This window comes from Tursiops truncatus, chromosome 1 (assembly GCF_011762595.2).
Source record: "Tursiops truncatus isolate mTurTru1 chromosome 1, mTurTru1.mat.Y, whole genome shotgun sequence".
NCBI classification, from domain to species: domain Eukaryota; kingdom Metazoa; phylum Chordata; class Mammalia; order Artiodactyla; family Delphinidae; genus Tursiops; species Tursiops truncatus.
The window spans coordinates 87,151,958-87,164,169 of NC_047034.1; the positions used below are offsets into that span (position 1 = coordinate 87,151,958).

Consider the following 12,212-nt stretch of genomic DNA (forward strand, 5'->3'; position numbering starts at 1 on the left):
CTCTTAATTCGTCTAGAATATATTCTTATTATGGATATATTATTCTTATAATTTGATTCTTTTTATAACTATGTTTATGAAGAATATATCCTTGAATATAAAGAATTCTCACAAATATACTTTTCTTAGCCTCCCCAGCCTCCCCTGTGTTCTCTCCAGTCTTCAGGAAAAATAACAGGGAACTGGAGCAGAGACCAATTATCCATTCCTTGAAATTCTGATACAGAAAGTGAGAATCGGTCCAGTTAGTGTAAAGGGAAGGTTCGGCCCATCCATGGGTCTGCAGATCAGCCAGCTCCCTGTGGGGATGGAGAGGGGTGCCCCTCGTGCCTGCAGCCACCCCGCCCCTCCGCTCCCTGCACTGAAGCCTGCAGCGGTGCCCCACCCAGGCTGGCTCTGCTTGCAGAGGGTGGCAGGACTGAGAAAGGCCTCACACACAGCATGACCTGGCAGCAGCCAGCGGTCCCTGGAGATCCAAAGGACAGGATGGGCAAACTGGATTCCTGGACGTGGAAAGGAACTCTGTAGCCAGTACCTGAGCCTGAAAGTCAGGGGCAAGGAGACTCACGGGCTGGAAGAAGGGGACAAGTCCGCAGAGCAGGAGTCAGTATCTGTCAACAGAGCCAAACTGAAGAACACGCCCTGTGTGGGGCACAGGCCCGGGCTGGGTGGGTCCTGCAGTAAAGCCTGTCCTGAGTACACCCTGGGCAGAGCTGTGACAGGGTCAAGGGCAAATAAGGGAAGCCAGGAGCCCCTAGACCTCAGAAACCAGTTTTCTCAGAGGCTTCTGAGAAACACAAGGACACAACATGTTTTCATCTTTTTTTTTTAACATCTTTATTGGAGTATAATTGCTTTACAACGGTGTGTTAGTTTCTGCTTTATAACAAAGTGAATCAGTTATACATATACATATGTTCCCACATCTCTTCCCTCTTACGTCTCCCTCCCTCCCACCATCCCTATCCCATCCCTCTAGGTGGTCCCAAAGCACCGAGCTGATCTCCCTGTGCTATGGGCTGCTTCCCACTAGCTATCTATTTTACGTTTGGTAGTGTATATATGTCCATGCCTCTCTCTCACTTTGTCACAGCTTACCCTTCCCCCTCCTCATATCCTCAAGTCCATTCTCTAGTAGATCTGTGTCTTTATTCCCATCTTGCCCCTAGGTTCTTCATGACCATTTTTTTTCCTTAGATTCCATATATATGTGTTAGCATACGGTATTTGTTTTCCTCTTTCTGACTTACTTCACTCTGTATGACAGACTAGGTCCATCCACCTCACTACAAATAACTCAATTTTGTTTCTTTTTATGGCTGAGTAATATTTCATTGTATATGTGTGCCACATCTTCTTTACCCATTCATCTGTCGATGGACACTTAGGTTGCTTCCATGTCCTGGCTGTTGTAAATAGAGCTGCAATGAACATTTTGGTACATGTCTCTTTTTGAATTATCGTTTTCTCAGAGTATATGCCCAGTAGTGGGATTGCTGGGTCGTATGGTAGTTTTATTTTTAGTTTTTTAAGGAAGCTCCATACTGTTCTCCATAGTGGCTGTATCAATTTACATTCCCACCAACAGTGCAAGAGGGTTCCCTTTTCTCCACACCCTCTCCAGCATTTACTGTTTGTAGATTTTTGGGTGATGGCCATTCTGACCAGTGTGAGATGATATCTCATTGTAGTTTTGATTTGCATTTCTCTAATGATTAATGATGTTGAGCATTCTTTCATGTGTTTGTTGCCAATCTGTATATCTTCTTTGGAGAAATGTCTATTTAGGTCTTCTGCCCATTTTTGGATTGGGTTGTTTGTTTTTTTGATATTGAGCTGCATGAGCTGCTTGTAAATTTTGGAGATTAATCCTTTGTCAGTTGCTTTATTTGCAAATATTTTCTCCCATTCTGAGGGCTGTCTTTTCGTCTTGCTTGTGGTTTCCTTTGCTGTGCAAAAGCTTTTAAGTTTCATTAGGTCCCATTTGTTTATTTTTGTTTTGATTTCCATTTCTCTAGGAGGTGGGTCAGAAAGGATGTTGCTGTGATTTATGTCATAGAGTGTTCTGCCTATGTTTTCCTCTAAGAGTTTGATAGTGTCTGGCCTTACATTTAGGTCTTTAATCTATTTTGAGTTTATTTTTGTGTATGGTGTTAAGGAGTGTTCCAATTTTATACTTTTACATGTAACGGTCCAGTTTTCCCAGCACCACTTATTGAAGAGGCTGTCTTTTCTCCACTGTATATTCTTGCCTCCTTTATCAAAGATAAGGTGGCCATATGTGCATGGGTTTATCTCTGGGCTTTCTATCCTGTTCCACTGATCTATATTTCTGTTTTTGTGCCAGTACCATACTGTCTTGATTACTGTAGTTTTGTAGTATAGTCTGAAGTCAGGGAGCCTGATTCCTCCAGCTCTGTTTTTCTTTCTGAAGATTGCTTTGGCTATTTGGAGTCTTTTGTGTTTCCATACAAATTGTGAAATTTTTTGTTCTAGTTCTGTGAAAAATGCCAGTGGTAGTTTGATAGGGATTGCATTGAATCTGTAGATTGCTTTGGGTAGTAGAGTCATTTTCACAATGTTGATTCTTCCAATCCAAGAACATGGCATATCTCTCCATCTATTTGTGTCATCTTTAATATTTTTCATCAGTGTCTTATAATTTTCTGCATACAGGTTTTTTGTCTCCTTAGGTAGGTTTATTCCTAGATATTTTATTCATGTTTTCATCTTATGTTTTGCATTTTCCTAGACTAGGGATTGAGGTGAGAAGGCACCATGGGGATAGTAGCCTGGCACTTAGGAGATATTCCCAGCCCCTGGTTCAGACACAGGCTCAGGGCCTCACCAGCCCATCCTTGATATGGACTTTCTCACCCACACACGGTGAACTGAGTGGCATCAAGTATTTGACACTAAACAAAAGGGACTAAATTTCAGAAAAGGGAGCTGCCACCGTCCTGAGCTCACTAGTGGTCTTCCCACCCAGATGCCAGCTCACGGCCCCCACCTGTATCCAATCCATCTGAACCACACCCTCTCCGCCCAGAGTCCACTGAGCTGCCTTGAACCCTTCATTAAAAGAGACCCTGAATCCACTTTCTCCAAAAAATTGCCCCAGCTGGGTGGAGGAACTCCAGTTGCATCTCTCTCCTACCTGGACACAGCCCAGTCCTGTCCCCTCCCCACGTCCCCACACCAGTGCAGCAGGAACACCATGGCCACTCGCCCCTTTTTCATGCTTTTATTCTGCAACTAGTGGTCAGTGTGCACAGCTTCCAGCATCAGCATGCTGACCTGGGCAAGCCTCGGGCAGGGGCCAGATGTGAGGTGCTGAGTGAGGCTGGTGTTTCAGACGAGATGGAGACCAGTGATATAACGCCCAGACAAACTGCTTTGAACTTCAGGCAGACCTCACTCTCTAGAGAAGATGACTTGTTTAGATGCGGGGCACATGCAGCCTGGCTGTGGTCCTGGATGGTAGTTGCCTCCTGTGTCCGAAATCAGTGATCGGCCTGCCCCACCCCCGTTCCTGACCCCTCCCCAAGCTGACCAGATGCCAGAGGCCTCCTCAAGGTCACAGACCTGCTCTTGACCCTTGGAAGGAGCTGTCGAAGGTAACTCCCTCATTGCCACCTAAAATGTCAACAGCTCGTTTAGACTGAACCACCACCGTCTGCGTTTCATGGGGAGGCGGTGGGACTGGGGGCATCGCTGGGTAACGTAACTTGCGCTACGAGGGGCCTTGGAGGCCCACAGTTCTGGCCCGGGGGGCAGGCCACAGGCTGGCCCCATAGAAGCCGTCTGGAGGGCGACTGACCTCCTGGCTCCCCACGCCTTCCTCGAGCTCACCGACTCAGGCAGAGGAGTACGTGCAGGACGGAGAGAGGCAGGGCAGGCAGACGGAGACATGAGGAAGGAATATGTTCCTGCTACTAGCAGCCCCGCAGGCAGCCTGAGCAGTGCACACAGACTACTCCCAGGACCACAGCCACCAGCCTGGACCCTGCAGGTCACCCTGTGGCACGTGTCTCGTGGGTGCACCTGTGTGCGCTAGGGAGGAGGGGGGTAGGTAGGCAGTGCGGGGAGTGGGGATGCGACAGCAGTGGATTGCAGGATTGGGCCACAGGGCAGAAATAAAAGTCCAAGAGAGACCACCCCAGCCTGTGCTCAGGAAGAGGCCCGGTGGGTGTCGGGAGACCAGACAAGCTCCTACAAGTTGACGTTCTTCAAGTCAGTGGAGCAGCGGTACCTGCCATCCCAACCTCTGGAGCACAGCAGGCTGGGCAGGCAGGGGCAGGTGTGGTGCTGGCGTTTTCTGAAGAAAGGGACCTGGGGAGAGAAGAGAAGAGGGTGGCACCTTCACCAAAAGGAGATGGGCCCCAGGGCAGGAGCCTCTGGCCGGCCCAGCCCTGGCCAATGTCTCACTGCCACCATCCCAGCACAACAAAAACAGTTTTACAGAGGAGGAAACTGAGGCACAGAGTGGCTAAGCAACGTGCCAAAATCACACAGCCAACGTGTGGAGGAGCCCGGATTTGAACGCAGGCAATCTGGCTGTGACACACTGTGAACAGCCGCAGCCCTAAAACCCCACAGGCCCTCACACTGCCCACCCGGGGCCCCTCGCTGACCCAGCACACGTGACCACTCACAAACTCACACCTACATCCGTAACTGACTATCACTTATAGCTCACCCGTTATACTCTCCATCCCGTGTTGGGTGCCGGGGATGCAGCTACACAGAACGTGGTCCCTGCCGGGTGATTCACACCCAGAGGAGGGCGAAACCACTGAGCTTTCCTCAAAGGGGATGAATAGGAGAGGGTCAGAGCATAGGTAGTCAGGCAGCCTGGGCTCCAGTCCTAGGTCTGCCACTTCCCAGCTGTGTGGCAACTGACAAGTTATTTAGCTTCTCTGTGCCTCAATTTATTGTCTGTAAAATGGATTAATAATAGAGGCGACCACCTATGGTTGTAAAGGGGTTTACACTGTAAACCTGAAGAGGTTTAAACTTGCAAAGAGCACTTAATACGAAGGGTGGCACATAGCAAGCACTCCGCATTAGCTTGTATTACCTCTGCTGCCTGCTTTGGGAATATAGATCTGCGGCTGAACCCCCTGACACACCCCAGGACCACGAGGACTGTACTCTGTCCCGTCTGTCTCCCCCCACCTCCTCACACCCAGGCAGACCCTGCCAGGGAGGACCACAGCCGGAGGATGCCCCTGGGTGCAGGTGTGCTCCCCAGAGGGGCTTGAAGGGCGTCCTGGAGCACAGGAAGCCCCGGGAAGGGTGTACAAGCCCATAGTTGCTGCTGCATCCACCTCACGTTCAGAAGCAAAGGCCTTGTGGCCTTTCTGTGCCCTCTCTGCTGGGAGCTCCTGAGGGAGCAAGGCAGGTGCTGGGCACCTGGGGCACAGAAGGGTGAACCTCCTTAAAGTGTGTGCACCAGGGGCCTGGCCAGCCTCACCCTGCCCCTCCCCCACCCCAGGCCCTGGCTGGGAGCCCATTTTACAGTCTTCCCACGTCGTGTTCTTGAGGGAAGGATGCCGTGCAGCAAAGGGCATTCAGGAGCCTCTCAGAGCTGGAAATCATCAGACCAGCAACAAACATCAGACGTGTCGTCTACTCCCCTCGTTGTATGCATGAGGTGACTGATGCCCAGGACCCTTCAGCAAATGAGGAGCTGGGGTCCCAGCCCCCAGGTCTAACAGGCTATGTGATTGGGACCCCACTGCACCCCAGGCCACCCCCAAAGCAAGGAGGCAGTGAGATATTCCTAGACTGGAGTCAGAACACTGCGGTCCAGTGCTGGCTCTGGTTCGTGGCCTTGTGCCCTGAGCAAGTGTGAGCAGTACCTTGTGGCTGCCGGGGTAGCACTCCTCTCCTTCCCACCCCAGCGGGGTGCACACACGCAGCCCACGCAGCCACAGGCTGACTGCGCAGCAGGTGCCCGCCCTGCACTGGACGTCCCGCTCGCAGGCCTGCGGGGTGGAAGACAAAGGGGTCGTTAGTGCCCATTAGGCCCAACCCAGAGAAACCAGAGGCAACGCACATCCAAAAGCCCTTGAGAGAGGTGCTGGGAACAGCACCCAGGCCGCGGCCTCCCGGGACACCTAGGGCACTGCTGCCCCTGCGCCTCTCTCGGCAGGGTGCTCGGGGCTCAGCTGGGCAGCAGACCTGGATGGGAGGAGCCCCCAACTCCTTCGAGGCCACTCGGCAGGGAGGCTGTCCTCTTCCAACGGGACTAGAGCTTAGGAGGTGGAGGTTTTCTAGCACAGGAGATGCTCCGTGGATGCTGGTGGGGTTGAATTAATTCAAATCCTCAGGTGGGGGAGGGCCCCAATGGCCTGCACCCCAGGGGGTCAGTGCTGAGTTTCTGTGGATGTGGACTCTCCAGCCCTCACCTGGCAGCACTCAGGGTTGGTGCCTCCCCTGCCCGTGGTGTCCCCCTCGGTCCTCACTAGAAGCCCAGCCTCATCTGAGGGTCCAGCACCCCTTGACAGGTGTTTCCCCTGGGGCTTCTCTGCTGGCCTGCCTGGCCCCCAGAGAGGGATGGACCCCTCTGGGCTGGGCTCCCAGAGCAGGGGCTAAGTGACCTGGAAGGTGCCGTCTGTAAAGCCACCCAAGCCCGCTTTAAACAAAAGCCTGGATCGGGAAAGACAGAACGGAACGGCTCCAGACTCACAGGAGGCCACACTGGAGAAGCACCCAGGCTTTCCACTTCCAGAGAAGCTTTGCGGCTTTTCTGAGCCAAAATTGGGAGCGGGGTTTGGGCTCTTATTTACCAACACAAGGCCATGGAGGGCCCTCTGGCTGCCTGTGGGCAAGGCAGGAACTGTAAGACCCACAATGTGCTCAGCCCCAGGAGGAAGGTGGGAGATGCCGGGGCTGCTCGTCACGCAGAGGAGGTGTAGGCGGCAGTCACCTCGCCACTCCGGTCTCCAGCCTAGCGAGGGTACTTCTCACACACCAGCCGGTCCCTGAAAGCTCAGGGTTAGGGCCGAGTAGACCCCACCTGACTCTTCCACCAGAGAGGTGGGGCATCGCTGTCGCCCTCTGGGAAGAGGGACCCCCCAGGCCTGCATTTGGGATGGTCACAGTCCTGGGAGCAGGGGAGTGCGGGGATGGTAGAACCCAGCCTCTTCCTGAGGGTCAGACTCAGGGCAGCAGCAAGGCCCGGAGCGCAGAGGGAACAGTTCTAACTACCTGTGGTCGGGTCTGTCATGTGTGTCCTCTTACCGCAGCTTCCTCTCCTTCTGTGCTTTGCAAAGTGTCAAACTGGAGCCTTTCCTAGGAAGATATTTCCTCATCTCTCAGACCTGCCTCCCACGCCCCTCTGCTTCCCCATCCCTGGCCAGACTCAGGGTCAACCCGCTGCACCCGTCCCTCTCGGCAGGGTAACCACGGCTTCTATCCTCTGCTCTTACCCTCCTGATCTCCAAGCTACACAATAGGAAGACAGCCTTTGGTGGTTTACATTCATTAGGTACAATTCTGCCCTGACAGTTGTATTTATGCTCTGGGTCTCCAAAGCTTTGGCTTGCCTTTGATACTTGTTCTCCTTTGAAACTCAGTCTTTTTCCTCTAAAAGAGAGAAGAAAGAAATTTCCTTTTCTGTGAACATTAAAATTAATTCAATTCCAGGAATGGTTTGGCCTTTCTCTACATTTCCATTCTCTGTGTAAAAAGTTAGAGGAAGTTGAAACAAAAGTGAATGTCCCTCTTTTCTTTTTTTTCTGGTGGCTTTTATCTGGAAAACTCTCGGGTAAGCCATTACTTTCTGTTTTGGTAAGAATTGTCCCACCACTGTCACACAACATGTGCCCATGTGAGGGTAGGTCCAGGTGAAGCCAAACTTCTGAGAGAGAACCACAGTTGGGGTGTCTCGAATACTATGACGTGCCCGCCCGGGTGTGCCCACAGTGGGACCGGATTTCTACTTGTTATCCGACACTTGCTTCTGGGTCACTCAGCCAGGTGTTGGCATCGCCCTTATTCTTATCAGACCTGGGCACCGAGTGAAAACACATAAACCATAAGGGAAAGAAAGAGTTTCAGGACAGGCTTTCTTTAAGAGTAGAGAAAGCAGAGATTAAACGTACCCAATAGAAGCTAAATAAGGTCACAGCCTTTAAGTCAACTTGCTATGTAAATTACACTTGACGTGTGGTCTAGACCATACATGAAAACCAAAGTTTACACAAAAGATAGATTAGGGGGTGCTAATCCACATTCTAAAAGAAGTCATTATTACACAATAGGAATCTTCTTTTGACCAAAGTTCCAAACTTCAGAATTTGCAATGCTCTCCTAATGCACTGAGAGCAGAATCTGATTTACACACAGTTTCTCAAAAGCAGATGCCCTTTAGCAGAGTGAGGTCTAACTAACGTGAAAATTCTGTGAAATGCCTCTCGGAAGTGCTGTCTGGTGGCTGGCTCCCCACGCCCTTGGTTTGCCTCCTGTTCGGTTCCTGGCTCCCAACCCACGCAGACCCTGACGTCCTCCCAAAACCCAGGGAGTAGAGAATATTGGACGACTTACCCCTGTGATCACGGCACAGTCGGACACAGTCACAAGGAGGAGCATGACTGAGACTCGCGTGGTACCTCTCATGGTCACTTTGGGGTGATGGCAAACACTGCCGGCCCCGCTCAGCCTCAAGCCCGCCAGCTGGGAAGGCCAGGCTCTCCCCAGAGATTTATACCGTCCGATCCAGGCTGCCCGTGGACGCCTGTCTCCTCTATTCTCTTCCTCTTCACACTGTTATTCAGATGATCTCAGAGATGGAGATGAGACCTGAATCCCTAATGACATCAAATCACCACGAAAACCAATAAATGAACCATCGGCGGCAGTGACAGTTGCTCTGACTCTCAGGACGCAGAGATCCAGTCGGCTCCGTGCATCGTACCCCGCAGTACTCTCTGCCTCTGGGACATCCTTCTATTCTGCTTGGGGCGGGGTGGGGAGGGCTTTGGCAATAAATCAAGGGATTTACAGCATCGCCATTTACCCTTCCCTGCGCCAAACCATGCGACAGACGCTCAGGATCATTCCCTCACACGCAAGCCAACAAGAACAATCTGGGCACTTAACTGTCTGCTCAGCACGAGCTGGGGGCTGAGAGGACACAGTGGGAAGGCAGTGTCCATGGTCCCCTAGAAGGTTAAAATTCCAGTGGAGAGACATGAGACAGTGAGAAAACAAGGCCAGGCTTGTGGGGTTGATGTTCCTGAAAAACTCACAAGGAATCGCCCTCTAAGAGGCTCAGGAACCAGAGGGCAGAAGATGAGCCAGGCCACAGGTTCCTGTGGAAAAGCGTGCTTGGGCTGGGCTGCAGCTAAAAGGTACCAGGAGCCACGCGCCTTCCTCTTTTATGCGTTGAGTATGGAGTGGCCTTATCTAAGGGCGAACAAACAACGTGGATGCAGACACCAGTCCTGGGGAAGGTGACTCTGGGCACGGCCCCTCCTGCTGTGTGGGGAAGCACCTAGCCCAGATCTCCCCATGCCAGCCGACCCAGAGAGCTCCCAGGACCCTTTACCAGACAATCCCCGCTTCTCTCCACAGTGATAAAAGCCATTGGCACCCAAGTTACGTCCCCCAATATGCTAATAGGTGTTATGCACAGAAATACATAAACGTAAGATTTCCACAGTTGAAGCTCTGGGAAACACTGATTACACAGTTCAACTAGCCTTTTTACTGAAGGATTTTTCAGAGCCTTTCATATGCTAACAAGCATTTGAAAAACCAAGCAGAGAAATGGAACTTGTAGTTATTTCCTAAACAGATTCATCCACCAAACACTTTTTTCTTGGAGTGTCTCAGGGGAATAGGGCTCCCACATAGACACGCTGACAGGCATTTATGAGTGCAAAGAGAGAGGACCCAGCACAGCAGCTCAGATAAGACCACAGAGACAGACTGGGGCGTTGACTTCTTATTCCAGGGTCATTAGTTTTATGACCCTGAGAATAGCGAGAATCTCTCTAAGCCTCAGTTTTCTCATCTATAACATGGAGTTAAGAGTAGCACTTACATCATGGGGTTTTGTGAGTATTCGTCCATTATTTATTCGTTGACTATATATTTCTTCACAACTACTATATTGAAGGCACCGTTCTTGTTGCTGGAAATAGAGCAGTGAACAAAACAAGGTCCCTGCCCTCATGTGGGGGAGACAGGTAATAGACAAATAAACAAATAGGTTTGTAATAACATGGCTAGGTTTGTGGAGTGCTGTTAAAAAGGAAGGCAGGCTTTGTTATATAACAGAAACTAACACAACATTGTAAAGCAATTATACTCCAATAAAGATGCTAAAAAAAAAAGGGGGGGGGCTTCCCTGGTGGCGCAGTGGTTGAAAGTCCGCCTGCTGATGCAGGGGACATGGGTTCGTGCCCCGGTCTGGGAAGATCCCACATGCCGTGGAGCGGCTGGGCCCGTGAGCCATGGCCGCTGAGCCTGCGCGTCCGGAGCCTGTGCTCCACAATGTGAGAGGCCTGCGTACCGCAAAAAAAAAAAAAAAGGAAGGCAGGGAAGACGACAGAGCGTGACACGGGTGGTGCTTTAGATGGCGTGAGGGTCTCTCCAAAGAGACACTTGAGAAGACTGATGAAGTGAAGAAGCGAGCTGGGCAGAGCCTGAGGGGAAGAAGCGGTGCAAAGGCCCTGTGGCAGGCCCTTCTTGGCCAGTTCCGGGAGCAGTAAGGAGTGTGGTGAACTGGAGAAGGGAGAAGAGGGGATGCTGTTGAAGCAGGAGCCAGGGGTCATGCCATACCAGCCTTGTAGGACATGGTAGGGGCCTGACAACAAGTGTGACGGGTGCCCTTGGAGTGTCTGGAGCAGAGGAGGGGCAGGATGTGATTTACACTTTGAAGGATCTCTCTGGCTGCTTTTGGAGAGTTAAGCGAGATGATGCTTGTGAATTTCTCAGCACAACACTTGGCACACAGCAGCATTTTCAACTATTGGCAATTTCTATTGTAAAAAGATAGGCCTGTCTGCCTTCATATGAAATTTTCCTGCAAGGTGAGAATCAAAATGACAAGTGTCTACAGCCCATCCGTACACCATGGCACTGAGCCAGGCACACGACAGGAGAACCAAGACACCACCACCTGCCAGCAACTTACCGAGGGAGAAGGCGGCATGGTGCCGGGCGCTGGGAGGGGGCACAGAGGCAGCCCTGCACGCTCAGGACGCCCTACACAGACTGCCCGCCTCACACAGGTCACATCCCAAGACACAACGTTAGATGACAGCGATTCTCAGGCTAGCACCCCCATTCCGCCCTCACCTCCCATTCTCACCCCCTCCCTCGCTCCCCACAACCCCCCCAAACTAATTATCCCACACAATGGCATGAAGAATGGTAACAAGAAATACTGCTGCAAACAGGACCAATAACATTGATTGAAAGCACTTTATTTCTCTCGAATACTGTTGCTTGAGGAAAAGCCAGTTTAATTAGAGGAAGGCGAGGGATAGGCAGTGACTTGGTAGAAACCCCAGAGGAGACTCCAGGGAGCTTTGGAGTTTTGGGCCCAATAACTCATGTAAGCAGACTTTCACAGAGAGCTTTCCACAAGTCAGGGCCAGGAGCTCACGGCCGTCAGGTCTAATTTCCCTCTGGAACTGAGAGCTCTCCTGTCCTCTGCCAGGTGGATTTCAACAGTATCCTTGACATATGTTAGCCAGATGAGGGTTACTTTTTGGCTGACAGGTGTAGTGCAGAAAAGGAGAGTGGGAAGGAGAGAAGGGCCCTGAGCTAAGCCGGCAGGAACCAGAGACCGTAGCAGGAGGTCAGAGGTGAAGACAGTGGTGAAAGCGGGGAAATGGTGACAAGTGTTGACGCTGTACTTGCCTCCCTTGAGGGAGAGGAAAGCTGGGGAGAAGATGTGCTGGGCAAACCTTTCCCACCTCCTTCATGGCCAGAGGGAGTGAGGCGGGTGGGCATTTGTAGGAGAGAGCTGCCTCGTGTCTGGGCCGGGCCCCTGCTTCTCTGCATTAGTGCTGTGGTGCCAGTGTCACCATTTTGCGGGACTGTTTATACAACCGTGTGTGTGTGTGTGTGTGTGTGTGTGTGTGTGTGTGTGGTGAGCAAGGGCCGCTCACTCGCTCGGGCATAGGAAAAGCCTATGGCGTGGGAAAGCCCTGGGATGGAGGTGCAGGCCCAGGTAGCCCTGACCTGGCACA

The 12,212-nt window shown here is 51.6% G+C and overlaps 1 protein-coding gene across 1 annotated transcript; it reads right to left on the reverse strand.

Moving 5' to 3' along the window:
• Positions 1-845: 845 nt before the first annotated feature.
• Positions 846-8,691, reverse strand: PROK1 (prokineticin 1). Its single transcript, XM_004318134.3, has 3 exons — positions 8,554-8,691; positions 5,865-5,990; positions 846-4,332 (listed from the first exon to the last, which is right to left on the reverse strand). Exons 1-3 carry the CDS (start codon positions 8,623-8,625, stop codon positions 4,213-4,215), a joined length of 318 nt encoding a protein of 105 aa, XP_004318182.1. The 5' UTR covers positions 8,626-8,691; the 3' UTR covers positions 846-4,212.
• Positions 8,692-12,212: the final 3,521 nt, after the last annotated feature.

Excerpts from the sequence above, each read along its gene's own strand:
- PROK1 (XM_004318134.3), bottom strand. The coding sequence starts at position 8,625 with ATGAGAGGTACCACGCGAGTCTCAGTCATGCTCCTCCTTGTGACTGTG. Across the intron at positions 5,991-8,553 it reads ACTGTGCCGTGATCACAGGG|GCCTGCGAGCGGGACGTCCA; the intron begins GTAAGTCGTCCA and ends TCCACCCCGCAG. Across the intron at positions 4,333-5,864 it reads GCTACCCCGGCAGCCACAAG|GTCCCTTTCTTCAGAAAACG; the intron begins GTACTGCTCACA and ends TTCTCTCCCCAG.